General features: G+C 46.6%; 1 protein-coding gene across 3 annotated transcripts in view; it reads right to left on the bottom strand.

The window, feature by feature from the left end:
* The window catches only part of PIP4K2A (phosphatidylinositol-5-phosphate 4-kinase type 2 alpha), a 157,120-nt gene extending 136,155 nt beyond the window's left edge, over positions 1–20,965 (bottom strand). Inside the window, exons 1-2 of one of the 3 annotated variants that reach the window (XM_075315568.1) lie at positions 20,828–20,965; positions 20,278–20,739 (exon numbers count right to left, since the gene is read on the bottom strand). In XM_075315568.1, coding sequence (XP_075171683.1) covers positions 20,278–20,418 — 141 coding nt within the window. In that variant the 5' untranslated portion in view covers positions 20,419–20,739; positions 20,828–20,965. Of the gene's footprint in view, positions 1–20,277 lie in introns of all 3 variants that reach the window. The other 2 variants (XM_075315569.1, XM_075315567.1) reach the window with 2 other exon arrangements.
* Between the last annotated feature and the right edge of the window lie 1,987 nt (positions 20,966–22,952).

The following is a 22,952-nucleotide window of genomic DNA, read 5'->3' as shown; positions in this document are numbered from 1 at the left end:
CTGGGATAGGCGAGCCACTACTATAGGTGAGTGGCTATGTTACATAGGAGCACAGTTCAACAGTTGACATCACCGACACTAACTGCAAACAGATGCAGTAGAACTACAAGTTCCAGCTTTCCTCCCCCCCCCCACACTAAACCTTTCTACAGCCTGATCTAAACAAGAAGAGACTGCAAAAAAAATAATGAAGCAAAATTTTGAAACATTTTCTAAAATCCGCCCTCGAAGCCACTTCCTGTTTAAACTCTGCACATTTCTACTGTCACATTCCACTTGTCTGTTTAATTTACTACTGAGGAAATCATAGAAAATCTACAGAAGCTCGTGCCGCTGAATGAGCAAAACGTATAGACGTTTACTGGGAAACAATAGAAGAAAGCGATGAGCAGAGCATGAAATGCCGAGTAACGCTGTGAGTCAGGACTGTGTCATCGCGGCTCAAAACGTTTCCAAAATCTGGCAAGTCCTAACGTAGACTCTACAGAAACACAGAAATCTTGGCCTCTGTAGTTCTAGATACGTGCAATTACAATGTTTTCTGCAACGCACAGATATTTCTTATACGCATTATGTGCAGTGTTTGAGAGAATTTCATATATAGTCATTTGAGGTTACAGCACGGACTTAGGAAAGGTCCAGCGTGAAGTAAAACACAACCGACAGGGGTTTTTACAACACATACAAGGGGTACACAATAACGGTGGTCCCTGATGCTAGTGAGAGGGAAGATGGACACCTACACTTAACTGCCACTGTACCTTGCACTCTAAGCCAGTCCCTATACAGGTTGTTCACCCGTCGCTGAGCAGGAACCTGAAACACTGAGGGACCCTGCAGTAAGTCCTGGCTAGTGAGTGGGAAGGTAAGGATCACTAGTCCCACCACTGCAGTAAAATAACACACCAAGGGAAGGTAAGACTGGCAAGGAGGAAAAAAAACAAAAACTAACTGTAACAACAAGGCAGCAATCAGGCACCTGTACTGCTGCCTACACCACAACCAACAGCAAGAACTCCAGCAGTGCCTTCCTCTTCCAGGCTCAGAATCCAAATGGCAAAGAGAATAACCGGCACCCTGGATTGGGAGTAGTCCCAAACCGGAAACACCTGACCAGGAGTCAGAAGATGCTGGCAAGGAAAATTGACATTAACCCTTGCCGCACCCAAAGAAAGAACACATTTAATATGTAGAATCTCAGATGGCAATGAGAGACTCTAGTTCTGATCCTGTCACTAGCCCCAAAATACAGAGAGGCGGCCATGACAGTCCAGTGATCATATAGTGCTTTATATCAATCTATTGGTGTTTTTGAATACCTGTTCCATGTACCACCTCCAAAAGCCAAAGAACAACTTGAAGTTTTCCCATCACTCTTGTCTTTTAATTTTGGAAGTAGGGATGACATCAGGCAGACAGTACGTCAACACTGCAGCCAATCCCTGATCTCAGCGGCTTCTGACGTCTACATCAACAGAGCTCAGCGATTGTCTGCAGTGGTGGTGATTAAAGTTGAGTAAGTAACTAACTATTCGTATTTGCTATACTCATAACGTGTATGGTCTAATACTCACGTATTCATTCCGAATAGCGTCTGTAATGCAAGTAACGTGTAACCCGAATGCCGCACTATTTGCACGAATAGCATGGCATTCGGGTTATAATAATAATAATAATAATAAGTTTTATTTCTATAGCGCCAACATATTCCGCAGCGCTTTAAAATTCAGAGGGGACATGTACAGACAATATGAGACAGTACAAATAACAAAATTAAGATACCAGGAGGAGTAAGGGCCCTGCTCGTAAGCTACAGTCTATGAGGAAATAGGGGAGGCAGAAAAGGTGAATGGGGGGAGAAAAGCTGGTTATATATGGTCCGGCCATCGATTTAATAGGGGATTCAAAACCAGCTGCATGAACCCGTCATTGGCCAGAATTAATACAGGTACAGGGGACAAGGGACAAGATGGCGTTACTCGTTACATTGCGAGTTCTTCCCACTGACTTGCATTGCAAACGCTATTTGGAATGAATACGCAAGTATTAGACAGTATTCGTTATGAGTATAGCGAGTATGAATAGTTAGGTACTCGCTCAACTCTAACGATGATGTGTGCTGTATTCCTAGAAATGGGAGCAGTGGAGATGCAGAAACCGGGTAGGCAGGGTGCCATCTACTTGCATGACATTATTTGGGAACCACTTTTCTCATTGTGGACAACCCCTTTAATACATCAGTTTTAAGAAATGTCACTTAATAATCGGCGTGCCCACACACCCAAAGCTCATCCTTATAGAAGTCTATTGGGAATCAATGGTTTCCGACATAAGATGGAGCAAGGACTGCCGTCAATTTTGTTCTCTCCTCTCATGACAGAGAAGAAAAGATGTTACTAGTGGAGAATCTGCAATGAAAATCTATGATAAATCTGCAATGGCCAAACATACTCCTGAGCGTCTCCTAAATAGAGTCAAGTTTTGTCGAACATGTGTAGGGTCATTAAGATGAAAGAACACTAAAAAGCAAAAAGTGTGTGGCGCCCTGGACAAGCCAGGACGTCACAGGTACTGCAACAACACACCCCACACCCCGGTTAGGAACACCAAAGTCAGACACAAATCCTTGTTGCCTCCCTCCAGGGGCTGATGTCCACACCAGGTGGGATGGAGCCAGGCAGTTGGCTCCTCCCACTGAGGAGTTCACAGCCCGGGAGGCGGGAAAAGCAAGTTAGTTGATGTTCCGTGAGGGGAAGTGAAGGGTGGAAGTAGTAGTTGAGGAGCTGGAGCAGACTGACCGTGGCCGGGTACGTGCAGGAGAGGCCGATTGACGTACAACCGTAAGGACCGGGGACGGGCGGTTGCCCGCCGGTACCGGATCGGGGAGCGAAGAGAAGCCAGCACCATCCGGCAGGGCCTACGGACCCCGACCAGGCTTGGAGTCGCCGTTAAACCGGTCAAATCAGTCAGCGACGGGAACCTACGGCGTTTCCCAGCAGTAAAGACCCGACTGAAGGCAACCGCTCAACCGTGAAGGGAAATACAGCTACCGCCACAGCTAGGGTTCCCAGGGCCAGCGCCTGCGGGCAAAAGAGGCTCCTCTGGCAAACACACCGCTGGGAAGCCATCGGGGCCGAAAACACAACAGAGGTGCAGGGAGAGACAGTCACCGTCACCCTACCGGGAGTGATCATCGCAGCCGCCTGTGGGACCAGTCCATCCAGCCGTCTGTTTTACCAGAGACTCCGTGTACGTTACTGGCTGAGTGAGTACCACCGTACCGTCTGGCACCGCGCTGCCCCCGCGACCCTGCACCTCGTCAAACCCCATTATCTACCTGGCAGTCAACATCACCGGGCCCCGGGACCACCAAAATTCCCCCTACCCACGGAGGGGAGAGAACCATCCCATCTGCTCCCTGTCAACGCTCCCAGGATCCCCGTACAGAGCAGCGATGGTGTCCCAACCTCACCACATACCGTGGGTGGCGTCACAAACCGACATCCCAAACCCCACCAAACCATCCCTTTCACTCACGGGCGAGGAGCGCCGCTCGAGTCCCTGGATCCGGCCCACCGCTCGAGCCACCGAGCAGCAGCGCCGGACCCGAGCGTGGAGAGCGCAGCGTCCCCTCCCCGCCCGCGACAAGTGCAATATAGGGTCTGATGTGGTAAAAAGAGAGGTACGGTCACCTTTTCAAGTTGTGTGACACACGCAAGGACCTGCGCCTAATAGTGGAGCAGCTGCTGCAGATATAGACAATGCAGAAAAAGGACAGAAGACATGTTCACTCCGCACTGCTGCTGAAAACTTTCCAACTAAAGATCCAGGACACACCAGGGTGATAAATGGTTCTTTAAGCGTATAATGGATTTAAAATGCATTGAATAAAAAGCACTCATCATATTTTTTTATTTTTTTTTATTTTTTTTTACTGGATGTCTCTCTACTGAACGATGTAGTAATCAATGCTATTCCATAGAATAAAAAAAAAAAAAGGGTATGCCAATGCATACAATCCGTAGGTTTGCAAAGGGCAAAAGTAGACCTATGGATGCCCCATTAGATTACACCAAGAATATTAAAAAATACCCCTACAACCTTATATATAATTCATATATTCAGCATCCCTGATTATTCCTCCCCAGGATTCCTGAAGAGCTCGACCTATAAATGAATAAATCGGATGATAAAGTAGAAATCAATTCAATTAAATCACACAGAGGTGGAGAGGATCGTGCCTCGTGTTCCCCCTCCGGAGGGGACGCAGCCATGTGTGCAGCTACGCGTGGAGCGGCTATGCTTCACTACAGCTAATCATGGCTATCTGGATGGTTGAGAGGAAACAGAGGACCACGTCTCCTGCTTCAATGCTCTTTTTATTACTCACAGCGTCAATATACAACTCTCTGAGATGATGCTTCCATACATTGCATGATATATCTAATGAAGGTATTAGGCTAAGCAAATTATGGGGAGCAAATAATTCATTTAGGTGACGGTGTTCCTGAAATTGGGATCACAAGTGCTCTGGGCTTCTACCATTCCAACGATTTCATATGGAAGCCATTCTGACAGCTTCTCTTAGGATACATCGTTGAATGCTTAATTGGTGGCATCAGATTGAGGGATATGAAGCCCCTTACATGTTCCCCCATCCACCAAGACTACAACATAAATTTGGATAGCCAGGTTCCAGTGTGGTCTACGCTTGCACCAGTATTGCTGATCAACAGAGGTGACACTTCTATAATACGTGACAATTCAGATACATCACTTGTAAGCCGAAGTTGGTGTTGCTGAGCCATGGCCCTAGCAGTTTCAGAGTGCTAAAAAAAAAAATCAAACAAAATAAAAAAATAAATATCTTAGGGCTATGTGCACATGCTAAGTTTTTGGTACAGAAATTTTCGCATTCTCAGGTGACTTAAGTGACCTCACCTGAAGTGAGATCACTGAGTTCATTGAGGTCCCCAGGGGTCAGGTTACCTGCAGTTATAGGTGGAGGCCAATGGGAACCTCCAGCTGTGACCGCGGCTAACCTGAGTGATGTCACCGCTGATCACGCAGCTCACTCAGTCTCTGCCTAAAGCTCACAGCGTGAAAAAAGTGAAAACAGGGAGCGCATGTGAAGAGTCTCAGGGCAGGAGTAACGGTGAGACCGGTAATTAAAAGTGCTCACCTGGAGTGGTTGTGTAGCCCTCGCACAACCACGGTAATAGACGGGAGTGTAATGTTCCGCTGTCAGGAGGATTATCCGTAAGATCCTTCCAGGGAGATGGATTCCTGTATGCCTGATCCAGCCGCGGGTTAGTGGAGGGAATAGATGTCCAAAAGGTCCTGGTTTTGATGAAGCCTCCGTTTAAGCAGCTCTTGCCATGGACCCCCGAAGGGGGAAATGGGTATCAATAAAAGTGAATCATGGTCTAATAGAGTGCAATGGAGGCCACAAAATTGTTTAGTAAGTTTTGTTTTATCAAAGCCACAACGCGTTTCGATATACACAATATCTTCGTCAGGTGGATATAAATTAATAAAAAATAAATAAATAAAATAAAAAAATAAAGCTCACAGCGGGCACTCATGTTCCATGATCGCGCACTGTGACTTAAGATGTAGCAGAGCTAGAATCGTCATGGGACCTCGTGTGGATTACGTCAGACCTGCAGGGGTGTTTTCGGGGTTAATAAAGTGGTGAAAGAGGGTGTTTTTTGCATTTTATTTCAAATAAAAAGGATTTTTTTGTTGTTTGTGTTTATTGCTTTTCACTTACAGATTAGTAATGGGGGGGGGGGGGGGGGGAGTTCATAGATTCCTCCCATTACTAATGTAGGGCTTAATGGCAGCTGTGGGATGCCATTAACCCCTTATTACCAAGGCAATGTGGAAAAAAAACAGGTAAAGTGCTGGGATTGTCACATCTAATGGTTGCGGCAAATCCAGGTGGCTGCAGGCTTCTTCTTCTTAGGCAGGGGGCGTCCAATAAGCATGGGCCTTCCCAGCCTGAGAAAACCAGCCCCCAGCTGTCGGGCGTTATCATGGCTGGGTATCAAAATTGCGGGGCGGGGGGGGGACCACATGCCGTTTTTTTAAAAATTATTTAATAAAAAAAAAAAACCAAAACACTGGAGCTTGTAGTCATATGCATTAGCTGTGTTGGGTATTATATGGGGGACCCCACGTCAATTTTTTAATTCATTTTACTGTACAATATGGACCCGCCCACCGGCATCTGATTGGAAGCTAGGGTGCGTCTGACTGCAACCAGACACCGGTGGGTGGGGAAAGTAGTGCACATTCAATGAAGGCAATGAGCGGCCCCGGAAGCAGCAGCGAACAGCCACACTGGTGACTCAGTAAATAAGTATGAAGCGATTGCTCCTACCCCTTTGTGCCAGATTCTAGTCCTTACAGTCTTTATATGGAGACCGAGGGATTGATCTGCGAGTCCTCCCATCACTAGTGAGAAACTGAGTGACAAAACGCAAAAAGAACTGACATGCTGCATCTTTTTGGTCACCACCAGAGTAACACGGCAAAACAAAAAAAAAAACAAAAAAACAAAAGACGTAGCGTGCGCATAAGGCCTAACTCTTCTCAGCTGATTTATGATCACATCAAAGTTCAGCTCTACTTTGATGTGGTCTGTGGTCATAAGTCAGCACAGTGGAGTTCATAAAAAGACAGATACAAGTGATACAAACTTCTGTCAAAACAAGTTCAATGACAGATTCTCAGTTAATTAATTCTGCAAGTAGCAATATGCAGGAAAAAGCAAAAAATAGTTAACCAAACCCAATTACAAAAATAATTTTTAGCCCAGAAGAGGTTTAAAATTGTTCAATAGAGAGGATCCCTTAGGTTGGGGCTACACGGGGATTACTGCGATCCCCTTGCATGACACTCGGCTCGCGCTGGCAGTACAGCAGAGCCGAGTGTCATGCGACTAAGGTCCGACCGGACCTCAGCTGCGGGGGTGGGGGGCGTGCCGGCCGGCACTCAGGAGGGACGGGACGGCGCTGCGGAGGGGCGGGCAGGCACGGAGGAGGGGTGGGAGGGATTTCTCTCCCTCTCTCCTCCGTAGCCGGCTATTGCCATTCTTGCTCTGCACACGCAGTATACCGGTGTACTGCGAGTGCAGTGCGATTTTTCTTTCGCCGCATTCACTTGAATGGGTGCGAGAGAAAAGAGTCGCGTTACAATCACAGCATGCTGCGATTGTTTTCTCGGTCCGATTAGGGCTGACACACAGGCTAGAATTGGTCCGAGTGGAGTGCGATGTTTTATTGCACTCCACTCGCACCGATTTTCTCGCCGTGCGGCTTAGGCCTTATTTCAGAGTCTCCATCACATGGAGCAGATAAAAAGATCATTCCCTCACTCCTGAGAACCCAGAATATCAGACAGGTCATTGATTTGAGTCACACAATGTAATGTTTTATTGAACCTGTGGTGGCGCTATGGGTTCATCAACCACCCCCGAATATCATATCTGACCACTGAGGTTCTCTACAGCAGGGCAACCTGTGCTCTGATTATTCTAGGCGTCTCTCCTACTAAAAAAAGAGACCAGCAAAAGAAAGTACACCTCAACTCTAACCCGACCAACAAATGATACATGCAGAAATTATTTTGCCGCTTATTTTAAATTTCAGGTGAAGGAGGATAATTCATAAAAGAGCCGGATATAAACAGACGGATACAAGTGTTAAACAATCCTGTGGAAATAAAACAGAATTTTTTTTTACAATTCTGTACAAACCAACGTCAGCGATGTAACAATCGTCAGCTATAAATATGAATGTATTCATGCCCTAAAAACGTCAGATCACAGAGAACCAGAGTCTCAGCAACTCCTAAAAAAATGTAGGAAATCAAAGTTTTGCCTCGATCAGCTCCTACCAAGTGTAAGAATATGGGGGTTCATATAAAAACACCAACTCTAACAGCAGGAATAAGATAGATGCTGCGTGAATTATTGGCCTAGGTCAATAAAAATCGTACCCCAAAATCCCATGGCACAAATACAGTGGGCAAAAAAAGTATTTTAGTTAGCCACCAATTGTGCAAGTTCTCCCACTTAAAAAGATGAGAGAAGCCTGTAATTGCCATCATAGGTGACCACAGCTATGAAAGACAAGAGAGAACAAATCCAGAAAATCACCTTCTCTGATTTGGTAAGATTTTTTTTGCAAAATTATGGTGGAAAATAAGTATTTAGTCACCTAAAAACATGCAAGATTTCTGGCTCTCATAGACCTGTAACTTCTTCTTTAAGAGGCTCCTCTGTCCTCCACTCATGACGTTTAACCCCTTCAGCCCCGGGGCACTTTCCGTTTTTGCGTTTTTGTTTTTTGCTCCCCTTCTTCCGAGAGCCGTAACTTTTTTATTTTTCCGTCAATCTTGCCATATGAGGGCTTGTTTTTTGCGGGACAAGTTGTACTTTTAAATGAAATCATAAGTTTTACCATATGGTGTACTGGAAAGCAGCAAAAAAATTCCAAGTGTGGAAAAATTGCAAAAAAAGTGTGATGGCACAATAGTTTTTGGGATGTTTTATTCACGGTGTTCACTATATGGTAAAAATGATGTGTGGGTATGATACCTGAGGTCGGTGCGAGTTTGTAGACACCAAACATGTATAGGTTTACTTGTATCTAAGGGGTTAAAAAAAAATCACAAGTTTGTCCAATAAAAGTGGCGCACGTTTTGCGCCATTTTCCGAAACACGTAGCGTTCTTATTTTTTGGGATCTATGGCTCAGTGACGGCTTATTTTTTGCGTCTCGAGCTGATGTTTCTAATGGTAGCATTTTTGCGCAGATGCTACGTTTTGATCGCCTGTTATTGCATTTTGCGTAAAACTTGCGGCGACCAAAAAACGTAATTTTGGCGTTTGGAATTTTTTTTGCCACTACGCCGTTTACCAATCAGATTAATTGATTTTATATTTTGATAGATCGGGCATTTCTGAACGCGGCGATACCAAATATGTGTATATTTATTTATTTTTTAACCCTTTAATTTTCAATGGGGGGAAAGGGGGTTGATTTGAACTTTTAGGTTTTTTGTTTTTTTTTTAATTTTTTAAAACTTTTTTTTACTTTTTTTATTTTATTTTACTAGTCCCCCTAGGGGGCTATAGCAATCAGCAATCCGATTGCTGATCGCTATCTGCTGATCACAGCTATACCGCTGTAATCAGCAGATTCAGTCACTTTCTTTCTTCCTCTGCTCCGTGCCGAGGAAGAATGAAAGTGAAACTTCGTAGCACCAGGCGTCATCACATGACCCTGTGCTACGATGGCAACCACCGAACGTCACGTGATCACTCACGTGACGTCCGGAGGGGGCGGCGGTAAGTAAAAAAGATGGCCGCGCGCATGTAGATCTCGCTGCCAGACTTTGGCAGCGAGATCTAAGGGGTTAATGTTCCGGGTGGAATGCGATTCCACTCGGAACATGTAGGCACACATGTCAGCTGTTGAAAACAGCTGATATGTGTGCCGATCCACGCCGCCTGCCCGCGGCAGGGGGCGGGGCTTACCGGGACACGATCCATGACGGAAAGATCCGTCCATGGTCGTGAAGGGGTTAAACTTATCATCAGTAAAACAGACACCTGTCCTCAACTTCAAACAATCACAGCTCTCTCAGCTCTGCTACATGACAGTCGTTATACAGAGTCTGGTGTGGGCGAGGGCAGCTCTCTCAGTTCTGCAACATAGCTAAATCTAAAAATTGTGATTGTGCCAGAACGGCTGCAGCCAGTAATCTAAGTGATACATCATTGGATTCAGAATCTTTTTGCCTACTTCATGCTGCTGTGAGGTTGCACACAGTTCACACTGTGCATAATGGGGTTACTCACTCACTTGCTGGTCTTTGATGTAGCACAGGAACTCCCTTCCATTTAAAAGTGCAGCAGGTTTAGTCAAACACAGCATAAACCGATCCTCAAACATAACATGAGCCTCTTCCGGCTGTACAGGCAAAACAAACATGGTTTTCCAGTCCATTTAGCTGTGGGCTCTCACCCAGTGATCACACTGAGCCCAGTCAGGATGAATCAAAGGATTTCTGGTCTGTTTAGTCCGTACTGGAGGTATGGCAGCCTCCACACACTGGCTCCTACCAGTGTATACACCTCTAGCAGAAGCTTCTTCTTGGAGCCCCAGCACTTTCCAGGCTGGCTGCAGTCTCTCCTCAGTCTCCACATGTTAAACACAGACTGACTCCATTTTTCATGGCATGTGACCTGTCAAACACACTCGTGGGCGGGGTATGTAGGTGACCAGACCCACCCATCTCTCCAGCCACCTATGATCCTTACCCTGTGTATACTAAAGCAAAACATGTGGCACTAAAAGTACCAGCATTCCTGAGGATCGCAACACTTATGTGGTACATACCGGCCATTAATAACGTAGCCAGTCACCTTGAGGTGAGGTAGCAAAAATTTGCTGACACAAATACCCACAATGCAAGGCCTATCACAATTAGAGTGGAGCACCCCTGCAAAAAGCGCCTGTCACACTGAAGAACTCCGCACAACCATGTACTACCTGCATCACCCATTGCACTTAACATTCACTTCAATGGGGCTGCAGATCCCTAACAAACCGCAACACAACCCCAAAGAAAACTATGAAGGGGGCCAGCACTAAACCACAAATGCAGCCCCTTTAATTCTGCAAGGTCAAACCCCCTCAATAATAGTGATCACTAGTAACAATATATACATAGTAAAGGATGTGCAATGTGACAGACAGGAATGGGCAGCTGCTCCCGAGCATGTCAGGAATGAGTGCGGCCATGCGGGGCTACAAATACAGAAATGCAACCAAAGCCTCGTTCCAGATGGTATCCGTGCAGGGGTCACAACCCCAAGATCAATCAGAGCCCCCGATCATGTTATATCCGAGTCTGGGGAAGTTGGATAATATCAAATATGGCCGGAATTAATAAGGATGATCAGTAGATGGACATTTCATTTTCCTAGGGGTCTACCAGCACCTCATACCTAGGCAGATTGGTCATGCTAGACCCTAAAAAGCTGAATGACAACCTGTCCATGTGGAAATGGTGGCCATGTCTAGTGTCATGTAAAGGGTCCCCTATACGTGCCATTAACCCGCAGCAGTAACTGAATGGTCATCATTTCATGCTCTAGTTTTCCTGCATTCCGAGGCATCACCCCTAAAAATCAAGCATCTTCCGAGGGTCTCGGGCGCAGAACAACTCTCAGATTGAAGACATCAGCGATTGATTAGTTACAACAAATAAAAAAAAAAAGATTCAAATAAGATTAGAAATATCATGTACCCCTTTATTGTATGGCCAGGTCGTGCTGAGACTTGTAGTTCCCCCAGCACGTGACTTCTCCTCCCGCCTCTCCTGCCTACCTCCGCTTTCCCTCGGTGTCTTAATTTAAGATAATGTCATGGGGCGAGTGCAATAATTAGGTTTGCTGGAAGCTGAATAACATCTGCTTCATTTAATGATCAGTGAAGAACACTTTGTAGTCGAGTTTTCCAATAACATTACGATTCTTATGGACAAAGAGAAATTCCTGGATCCTAGACTGACCAATCAACGGAGAATATGTAGATCTCTCTACGTCATGAAGCCCTGACTTACGATACTTGATTGGACTAAAACTTTTGTTCACACCCCCTTACTGTTTGGTCTAGAGTCTCTTTCAAACAATAAAGAACACACTTGGTTAAGAGCCGGTCATGGAGATAGATGTAACTGACTTGCTGTGCAGTTATTTTTCATTCTCGCGTGCACACATGACATTTTAAGCAGAAGCAGCAGCCGGATATCAAGAGATCCTTTGAGTCTCATCATCATCGTCATTCTGACCTTGACAGTTGGCGCACCAAGTGTGGGGCAACCGAGAAGAGTGAGTCAGAGCTTCCACTTTCCGGACGTCTGGGGCTACTCCACAAGTATCCAGGTGTTGCTCGATATCGAGGACTTGATCACCCTCCGTTTCACGGTAAGAACATCATATACATTGTGTGTGCTGTTTTACCTGTGGATCGAGACACCTGGCGAAAGTGGGTGGTCACTAGTCCGGAGAATGGTAGTGCACCGGAGACCTAACGGTGTGACTGTCACTCGCCGGTGGGCTAGAAGGACCCAGCTCCCATAGGGGCTAGGGGTAGGTTGTAAAGTATCCGGCTGTCTGTAATTAGAAATGGGGTGTTTTCTTGAGTAGCTGTTTATTTGTATATAAGTGTATGGTTAATCAAGCTTGTGATTTCTCTGTTTGGTTCTCGGAGAGTTAATTGTCTGTTATTGTTCGCGGAGGGAGAGAAAATGGAGGCTAAGGAGCTGCTTGTCTTTGTTCTGTGTCTGCAGCCTCTTAGACAAAGACAGCAGGAGGGGGGAGGTTAATCACCCACTGCCTGCACTAAGAGGAAAGTTTGTGTGTGTGTTAGGAATGCGAGAGGGGGGAGCACATCCTTACATTCTTACACTCGGAGGAAGCAAAAAGGTGGGGGCTATATGTCCACCAGCTGCTTGAGGCAGAGCGGAGATCAAATTGCATAGCTATGTCCCTGCTGTCTTTTAGATAAGAAAGCAGGGGGGGGTCTGTTAGAGCCCAGGGATATCTATAGCAGTCTTTCTATTGAGAACAAGGAATGCGAGAGGGGGGTGGAGGAGTGAACAGGCAGAGACAAAACAGCGCAGCTCTTTGGAGAGAGGAGGGGTCAGTGGGCTGATATACAGGAGATCGCTGCAGCCTTTGTATCGTAAAGCAAGCAGAGTTATAATGATTTGAAAGAAAAACAAGTGTTATTTTAGTTTGGATTTGAGAGAAATTAACTAGTTTATGCGTTTTTCAGCATTTTGTAATTGTTGGTTTGTTTTTGGAACAGAGAGATAAGGGAATTGGCGTGTCCCCCAGTGTTTTATTTATATATATATATATATAAAATACATCGATTCTTGTGTTAATAGCCGGAAATAGGAACACGTGGAGAACGGTATTAGTATCCACGTGTTGGACGCTGAAAAAGTGCGTCCGCTTACACGGGAAAGAGGGGGAGGGATTCCGGTGGTGGAGAAAAGTGTTTTGAACCAGCGTATTCCCCTGAGTATTAACTCATGCACTGCTATGTGAGACGCCGGAAAAATAGGAACGTACGAGGAACGGTATTGTATTCGTACGTTGGACGTCGCAGTATGTCCTTATTGCATAGTAGGGAAGCGGGAAGAGGGTTCAGTTGGATGTGGCCAATCCAGCTAGAGCACTGTATACTCTGTTCAAGAAGAGATTGTTTTTTAGTAGGAGCTGAGAACGCTGTCGCCCTAGTTACAAAAAACGGAAAAAATATAAAAGATTGCAAAAAGTTGTGTAATATCGTTGGACTACCACTAGATGGCAGGCTGCAACCCATGTATTGAAGTTCAGATTAATCTGTAGTGAGTTTATAATGAAGAACAAAGACCTCATTCACTGTCTGTTGCTGTTTGTAGAATCACTAAATATTTTTCTCTAGCGGTGCCTTATTGTTCTTCTCTAGAAGTCATTATATCTGGTGCTAATCATATCTCTCCTTTGTATGCTGAAATGCACATTTACAGGCACCAAAAGTATCCCTGGTTTACTACGTAGTTCCAGCCACTCCCAGTACACCCAGGGAGTCACAACATGGATGCTGCACCCGGAAGTCAGGTGCCTGGAACTTCCTGTGGCAGCCGTCTTGCTACACCCACTGATGGCAGTACACCTCATAAGCCACACCCCTCGAAATGGCTCTTTGTTCAAAGCTCTCCACCCATCCCCGGTGGGAGGTGTTCTGTGGTATAAATGACTAACATATTTGAATAAGTATAAATTGTATATTTGTTTACTCAGTTATCCCATAAATGCAAGTCAAAGATAAGTAAGTGAAATTTTTACAGAAATGATGTGGAAATAGATCTGTTCACATAAAATTAATTGGTATTTTAAAAGTCCTGCAGCATTATATCATAAAATAAAATAGAGGAAGGTAAATATATATATATATCTTTGTATTATGTTAGTTAATTTAAAACAAAAATCGTAAACGACTTACCCCTACTGATGTCAAAATGTATCAAATCCATTTGTAAAAAGGAATTAGGAAAAATGTATAATGTATCCAATGTAGATTTTGCTAATGGATGTGTTCCCTGCTACGTCTTTGTTATAACAAAGGATGAGTTTTTTTTCCTTCTTCCTGTCTCACTTTTAAGAAGAATGGAATGTGTCTCTCTCCAATAGTGACGTGAGTTTGGTTTAACCCTTAGAGTTCAGGATTTCCCATTTTTAGTTTGCTGCTTATACCTGAATAGGGAATATTAAATTTTATGGGATGTGCGATATAATTTGTGTTGTTTTGTGTTTAATGGCGATTTATTTGAACAATATATTTTTATTTTGTGACTATCACCTTTTCTGTTTTTACGATTATTTCTAAACCATTCATATATTTTTTGCCAGTTAGTCGCCTAGTCACAGTTGTCATTTCATCATGTCTCAGTCGTTTCTAGTATGAAAGGTTTTTCTTTTCTTTATGGATACAGTGTTGTTTATTGTAAAGTTTTAAAATTCCCCAGTAATGTATATTGTTGTGAGATGTACGTTATTTTCAGTGTTTGTTCCTTTTAGTATGTGGCTAATTTATTACCTGCTATTTTATCTTTTCTTTTAGGGAATACCAGTATACAAATGCTGAATTTTGCCATATTGATCTTAAATCAGAGCTATTAGCATATGGTCTCCAGTCAGGAGACTGATTGATCCTAAAGGACAAGCGAGAAAGAGCCATGAGTCAACACTAGAGGAGCTGATCCAACCACAGAAAATCTATGGATCCACACCTCGCATTGCAGAAGGGGTTAATCAACCAGAGCTGCACTGAGCGTTCTGCTCATACTTATCCTTTTCAGAAAACCCTGTACAGTTTTAGACCAGTCTTGCCAGAACAGTTAGAAGAGAGGACTTAGAGAACCTTGAGACATGGGAAAGTCCAACTACAAAGGGTGAGGACTCGCCTAGGAGTCCTTGGTCTCAAAACCGGTGAAGAAAACCCCTTTCCCCTTTCCGCCCATGTTTTCAACGTTCAGTTAGGCAGGTTTTTCAACAGATCTTTCTCTACCTCTCTTCCTAAGGGAACACAGTACCCTTAGAATTTAGAAATGGCAGAAGTAAGTCTTTAGGGGGGACTGTTGAGGATAAAGAATTGAGTATTCAAAAATACTTAATTCAGCCATTTCATAGGACTCAGTTATATAGTTCAGTAGATGTGAACTAACACACATATTTGTGAATGCTTTTGTTTCTTATTAACATGTATATATGTATATTGCATATTCAGTGTATTTTCCTTAAACTCAGTATATACTAGGATATATATGTATAGCTTGAATATGGCCACCATTTCCTGGTTTACACCCAAGACAGATGGACAAAGAGAAATTCCTGGATCCTAGACTGACCAATCAACGGAGAATATGTAGATCTCTCTACGTCATGAAGCCCTGACTTACGATACTTGATTGGACTAAAACTTTTGTTCACACCCCCTTACTGTTTGGTCTAGAGTCTCTTTCAAACAATAAAGAACACACTTGGTTAAGAGCCGGTCATGGAGATAGATGTAACTGACTTGCTGTGCAGTTATTTTTCATTCTCGCGTGCACACATGACATTTTAAGCAGAAGCAGCAGCCGGATATCAAGAGATCCTTTGAGTCTCATCATCATCGTCATTCTGACCTTGACAACAGCACGGGCAGAAAAAGCCCGCAGAGATATTTAAAGTTTCATGGCTTCAGCCATCAGCAAGTAGCGATCAGATTTCTCTTTCTATCCACTAATCAGATTAAAATTACATGGGTGACACTCCAGGAATTGCAGAGGTTTAGAATGAACAGATAGAGGGCATGCAAAAAAAAAAAAAAAAAAACAGTAAAGGTTGTGTCCATCCCCAGAGTAGTGGACAGCTCTCCCCCCCCCCCCCCCCATCCCCAGGGACGCGGACGGCTGTCCCCCCCCCCCATCCCCAGGGACGCGGACGGCTCTCACCCCCCCATCCCCAGGGACGCGGACGGCTCTCACCCCCCCATCCCCAGGGACGCGGACGGCTCTCCCCCCCCCACCCCCCCCCACCCCAAGGACGCGGACGGCTCTCCCCCCCACCCCCCCCCCCCCCCCCCAAGGACGCGGACGGCTCTCCCCCCCACCCCCCCCCAGGGACGCGGACGGCTCTCCCCCCCCACCCCCCCCCCCCCAAGGACGCGGACGGCTCTCTCCCCCCCACCCCCCCCCAGGGACGCGGACGGCTCTCCCCCCCCATCCCCAAGGACGCGGACGGCTCTCCCCCTCCCCAAGGACGCGGACGGTTCTCCCCCTCCCCAAGGACGCGGACGGTTCTCCCCCTCCCCAAGACGCGGACGGTTCTCCCCCCCTATCTCAGGGACGCGAACGGCTCTCCCCCTCCCCATCCCCAGAGACGCGGACGGCTCTCCCCCCACCCCCCCCCAGGGACGCGGACGGCTCTCCCCCCCTATCCCCAGGGACGCAGATGGCTCTCCCCCCCTATCCCCAGGGACGCAGATGGCTCTCCCCCCCCCTATCCCCAGGGACGCGAACGGCTCTCCCCCCCCCCTATCCCCAGGGACGCGAACGGCTCCCCCCCCCCCTATCCCCAGGGACGCGAACGGCTCTCCCCCCCTATCCCCAGGGGACGCGAACGGCTCTCCCCCCCCTATCCCCAGGGACGCTGAACGGCTCTCCCCCCCCCTATCCCCAGGGACGCGAACGGCTCTCCCCCCCCCTATCCCCAGGGACGCGAACGGCTCTCCCCCCCCCTATCCCCAGGGACGCAGACGCCTCTCCCCCCCATCCCCAGGGACGCAGACGCCTCAACCCCCCCCCCCATCCCCAGGGACGCGAACGGCTCTCCCCCCCATCCCCAGGGACGCGAACGGCTCTCCCCCCCTATCCCCAGGGACGCAGACGCCTCTCCCCCCCCTATCCCCAGGGACGCAGACGCCTCAAACCCCCCCCCCCCCATCCCCAGGGACGCTAACGGCTCTCCCCCCCATCCCCAGGGACGCGAACGGCTCTCCCCCTCTATCCCCAGGGACGCGGACGCCTCTCCCCCCCTATCCCCAGGGACGCGGACGCCTCCCCCCCCATCCCCAGGGACGCGGACGCCTCAACCCCCCATCCCCAGGGACGCGGACGCCTCAACCCCCCCATCCCCAGGGACGCGGACGCCTCCCCTCCCCCATCCCCAGGGACGCGGACGCCTCCCCTCCCCCATCCCCAGGGACGCGGACGCCTCTCCCCTGCTCGCCTTTCCCTTGGTGGCCACATTCTGTGATTTAAGGCGCAATAGAACACAGAGTGTCTCGTTTTCCCAGTAGTTCGGGGTCCCAGCATCAGAGAGCCCACCTAGCAGTCAGTTATGTCCGTCCTGTTATATACGATGCAGCTTACGAGCCAGTATGACATTTCTATTTGCCCATCAGTAAGATTTTTCATAGTAATAAATTGAACGCAAACCCCAAAAAGTGAGAATTTGGTGGAACCCTTCTAGGTCGCCTGACGTTTCTCCAGCTCTTCTTCAACTACAGGTTTATCAGGGAGGGCTTAAATCTTACATTTTAGGAGCGAGTTAGACCAGTCTGTGACCTAATACGACTTTCTTCATTCCAATAAAAGGGATTGCGAAATCTCGCTCCCATGATCGGAATAAAAGCAGCACGTTTCTTGACAGAGCGATCTGTGGTTGTTTGGGGTTTGCCCATGATTTACAGAACTTAGATCTGAAAGTGACGGAAGCAGCATCAATAACCGGAGGACCCTGAATCCATTCTTCATCCAAGAGGTCAATATGCACCATATCTACAGCTATGACGGCAGGCTGCCCCGAACATCTGCCTCTAAGACCACACATCTGCTCACAATGTATCTCCTACTCCTCAAGAGATCAAAAGGAAAAATTCTAGAAGATTGCAACCATCTCTGAGCAGGAAGGCAAGGTGCAGAAGACATTATATCAAAAACTGCAAAGCCCAGGTCATTACCGGGCACATACCCCGCACACAGAGAAAGCCGACGGCAGAAAATGTTGAATGAACGATCATTACGTTGCCTTTTAGTCTATATTGGCCACCAAGTTCATTCAAACTGAGCAAAGCCACAGGGTGAAGGGAGAACCATCTTTCTGAGAATGTTCCACCATGGAAGGATCTAGGGGTTGCACACCTTTGGGAACATTTGGTCCCCCCGCCCCTAAATGCATGGAATAGGGGCTAAAAATAATTTGCACCATTTGGTTTCTATAGTCTTTATGTTGCACTGTCAATTACTGGCTGCAAAATGAGTTAACTGAGACACCAGTCAGTAAGCTCACTATGACTAACAAGAATTTTGTAACTCTCTCATCCATTTATTTATTTTTAATGCCTTTGTGACCACAAACCATGTTGATTGTGCAGGGAGCCAGTCTACAAAACACAAACTGTGCAAAAATGTTAAGGCACCACTCGTTTCTTTTGTTTATTGCAGTGCAGGAGTGGTGGTCTAAATCTAAGTCCCCTGCCCCCTGTCATATACTTATCCTGTGCCATCTTAACCCATCTATCGCCACTTCGCCGTTCAGTTTTGGCAATATATGACCTGCCAACAGCTCCAGTGTTTCATGGAGCCAGAAGTCATAACTCAATACAAGTCTATGGGAGCCTAATTCTGACTCTCATAGACTTGCATTGGAAGCCAGTCAGAATTTGCCATCACAAGATGACACCACAGGACCAAAGTGACACTGAAAGGTAAGTAACAGATGGGGGGCAAGGTCTTAAGGGTGCTTTACACGCTACGACATCGCTAGCAATCTCGTTAGCGATGTGACATGCCAGATTGCAGATGCGATCTGCTGAGATCGCACATGTGACTGGCGCTACAAAAAACAACCTATGTGCGATCTTGGCAGATCGCATCTGCGATCTGGCATGTCACATCGCTAACGATGTCGCAGCGTGTAAAGCACCCTTTAGATTTAAAGCACCACTCCAGTACTGAAAAACAAACCAAAAAGAACAAAAAAAAAAAACAAAACACTGGACTGGTGCATTAATTAAACCCAATTTCAAAAATATATCTTTTTTAGCCTCAAATACAAGCATTTAGACATATATATCCTAAATGCTTATATTTGAGGCTAAAATATATATTATATATATTTTAGCCTCAAATATAAGCATTTAGGATATATATATATTTATTTTATATTATATTTTCCTAAATGCTTATATTTGAGGCTAAATAAATATATGTACTGTATGTAATATATTTTAGCCTCAAATATAAGAATTTAGGAATAATTATATATATATATATATATATATATATATATATATATATATATATATATATATAGCAAATTTTGGATAAAAGTTACACACATAGCTAACTTCTTGGCAACATTTTTAAAAAAATGCCTCAAGTTACGAAATGCCATAAAGTAACGAAACCATTAACACGGGGGGTGTAACTATAGTGCATGCTTTGGGGATGTGGAGCCTCTTGCAACCCACAAGGTCCCTTATGGCAAAATCAAGAATATTAAAGAACCTGTTAAGAAATTTTGCACTGAGACCTACAAGCTTCCCGTTACCCCACTGACTACTAATCACCTAACAAATTACCCTCCAATTACTAATTTTAACAATAACGCCTCCACGTACGGCACAAACACGCCATGGTCTTTGGCAGATACGTTCGGCACGCCATAAATGCAAGATCTGAGATCACAGAACGATTTAACCGGGGATAAAAATTTATTTTGGTACTCTCTCACGTTTCCTATCTTGAGTTGTTTTTTTAATTCTGGACAATCCCTTTAAACCTCACCCAAATGACAACTTTTGATTGAAGCACATGGCCACTATCCGGTGGTGTAAAGCGAATGGAAAAGCTCCAATGAAGCCCCCAATTTTTGCATTAGTATTTTTATATAGGTAAAAGGGAATTTTGCCCCCCCCAGATTGCACCCCCCAATATAGGTACACCCCTGCCACCATTGTGTTGGTTATTGCTTAGTACAAGGGTTAAGATGCCACAATCACGTCTTCCAGGAGGACAGCAGCAGTAATAGCACATTGCATAAAGGGCATTGCTAAGTGAATGGCACTGTTGTTCCCCCCCCTGGACCATGCCCCTCATTGTACTGGCAGATGTGGCCAGCCTTGTACCAGCCTCCAGTAATGATGATGCCCCTTCTTACCGAGTGGTTGACTCCCCACATCAGGACGCTGAGCAGGGGGTCACTGGCGCGGAACAGCTTCACCTTTTGGGCCACGAAGTGTTTTTTCTTGGTCTTCGTCTTGCTGGCCAGCGTTGCGGCTACACTGCTGGCTGCAGCCATGGTCTGTCCCCGGCGGGTGAAGGGAAGAAAGAAATCCTTTCTGCAAGATCGTCAGCTCCCTGCAGCGCCCGACCTCATCCAGAGCCGCAATCTGCCCGATCCTGCAAACTTTCATAGACGGGCAAAGAAAAGAAAAGGGTATCTGCCGCCGGGCACAGGCTTTATGGCTCCAGCCCAGGAGGGAGAGATGCTGGGGAGGTCTCCGGGGGGCAGGCGTGTCCCCTCACCGCTGTGCCAGGCTCACTGCAGCAGGGGCATCTGCCCATCCATGTCCTCTGTGCCGGCTGACAGCGGATGATGCTGCACCAGCTGCTGCTCCTCCTGCAAAACACAGAGGTTGGTGCTGCTCGTGCTCTCACACACAGTGCCCGGCAGACAGCGCACATACACTGCAGTGCCCGGCACTCACATGCCCTGCAGCGCCCTCACCACAGCTCTCCGGTGTCGCTGCTGCCTATCCTCCGGCCCCCGCCGCTCGCTGTGCACTTGGCTGCATCTTCCCGGCGCTTCCGGCCGCTCTGTCTGCACTGACTGACAGCATCAGAGGCGGAGGAGCGCGCAAAGGAGGGGCGGCCGGGCCCGGCCTATGTGTGTGTGCAGGGATTCTTGGTTTCATCACCCAGTGCCCGAGGCAAAATACGTGCGGGAGGGCGTGAAAAAAAAAAAATCTCTATCATATTGGTTTTTTGGGTTTTTCTTACAACACATGTAAATTGTCAGTGAGAGTCTTCACTTTACATTAAGTTCTTTATCAAAAAGAATAACCAAAAAATATTGTCAAACAGATCTGGCACCATTTATCCTGCAGCCAATACAATGAGCACTACCTGGCCACCTGGAGAAAGTGGTGCGCAACCATTAAATAGAGGATATAGGAGAGCCGAGTGTAAAAGAAATAGGTGGCACTCCATAAACTCCATGGATGACAGCGCTGTCCACGTCCTCCTGCATCCACTGCTGAAGCGCAGCGTTGAGCGAATGGGCCATCCACAAAACGCTGTCCACGCTGCACGAAACGGCCATCAACGGCGCTGCCTGCGTCCTCCTGCATCCACCGTTGAAACATTGTCGAGCCAAATGGCCATCCACAACGCTGTCCATTTCCTTCTGCATCATCCACCGTTAAAGCAGTGTCGCAGGAAACAGCCATCCACGGCGCTGCCCACATCCATCATTAATGCACAGTGTTGCGCGAAGTGGCCATCCACGGCACTGTCCATGTCCTCCTGCATCATCCACCATTAAAGCACAGTGTCACACGAAACAGCCATCCACGGTGCTGCCCACAACCACCGTTAAAGCGCAGTATTAAGCGAAATTTCCATCCACGGCGCTGTCCACGTCTTCCTACATCCACTGTTAAAGTGCCTTGTCTCGCGAAACGGCCATCCATGGCACTGTCCACATCATCCCGCATCATCCACCATTAAAGCGCAGTGACGCGCGAAACAGCCACTCACGATGCTGCCCGCATCCACCGTTGAAGCACAGTATTGTGCGAAATGGCCGTCCACGGCGCTGTCAATGTCCTCCTGCATCCACTGTTAAAGCACAGAGTCACGCGAAACGGCCATCAACAGCGCTGCTTGTGTCCTCCTGCATCCATGGTTGAAGCACAGTGTTGCACAAAACGGCCATCCACAATGCTGTCTACGTCCTTCTGCATTCACTGTTGAAGTGCATTGTCATGCGAAACAGCCATCCATAATCCTGTCCACATCCTTCTGCATCCACTATTGAAGCGCATTGTCATGGGAAACGGCCATCCACAATCCTGTCCACGTCCTGCATCCACTATTGAAGCGCAGTGTTATGGGAAACAGCCATCCACAATCCTGTCCACGTCCTTCTGCATCCACTGTTGAAGCGCAGTGTCTTGCGAAACGGCCATCCACAATCCTGTCCACATCCTTCTGCATCAACTGGTGAAATGCAGTGTCACGCAAAATGGTCATCCATGGGGCTGCCCTCATCCTCTTGGTTCCACCACTGAAGCGCGGTGTCGTTCGAATCGGCCATTCATAATGATACCCGCGTCCTCCTGCGTCCATGGTTGAACCGCAGTGTTATGCGAAACGGCCATCCACAGCACTGTCCGCGTCCTCCTGTATCCACCATTGAAGCGCTGTGTTGTACGAAACTGCGATCTACGGCTCTGTCCACGTCCTCCTACATCCATGTTTTTTTAAGCAAATGAAAGAAGGACTTTAATAGATCGGTGAGCGCCGCTTATTCCTTCTCCACTCGGCTCTTTATTACAATTAATGTAGACGACTTACACAATGCACTAATCTCAACTTAGATTTTTTTTTCCTCCTTAGCTTCCAAGAACCTTTTTTACTTTTCCACCAATTGGGCTTTTTTTATTTTTGCAATACAAGCTGTTTTTATTGGAGTCCACACGTCTTTCTGATTGTTTTTTTCTACTCTTTTTGGGACTGCAAGATAAAAAAAAAACACAAAACAAAAAAGCAATTAATTTTGATTTTTTTTTCCATTTGTTTTTCTGTTAACCTTTAGGGGTGATAGTATAT

The sequence above is a fragment of the Anomaloglossus baeobatrachus genome, chromosome 6, assembly GCF_048569485.1.
Source record: "Anomaloglossus baeobatrachus isolate aAnoBae1 chromosome 6, aAnoBae1.hap1, whole genome shotgun sequence".
Lineage (NCBI taxonomy): Eukaryota > Metazoa > Chordata > Amphibia > Anura > Aromobatidae > Anomaloglossus > Anomaloglossus baeobatrachus.
Note: the sequence above shows the minus strand (reverse complement) of the source record. Positions and strands in the feature narration are given on the sequence as shown.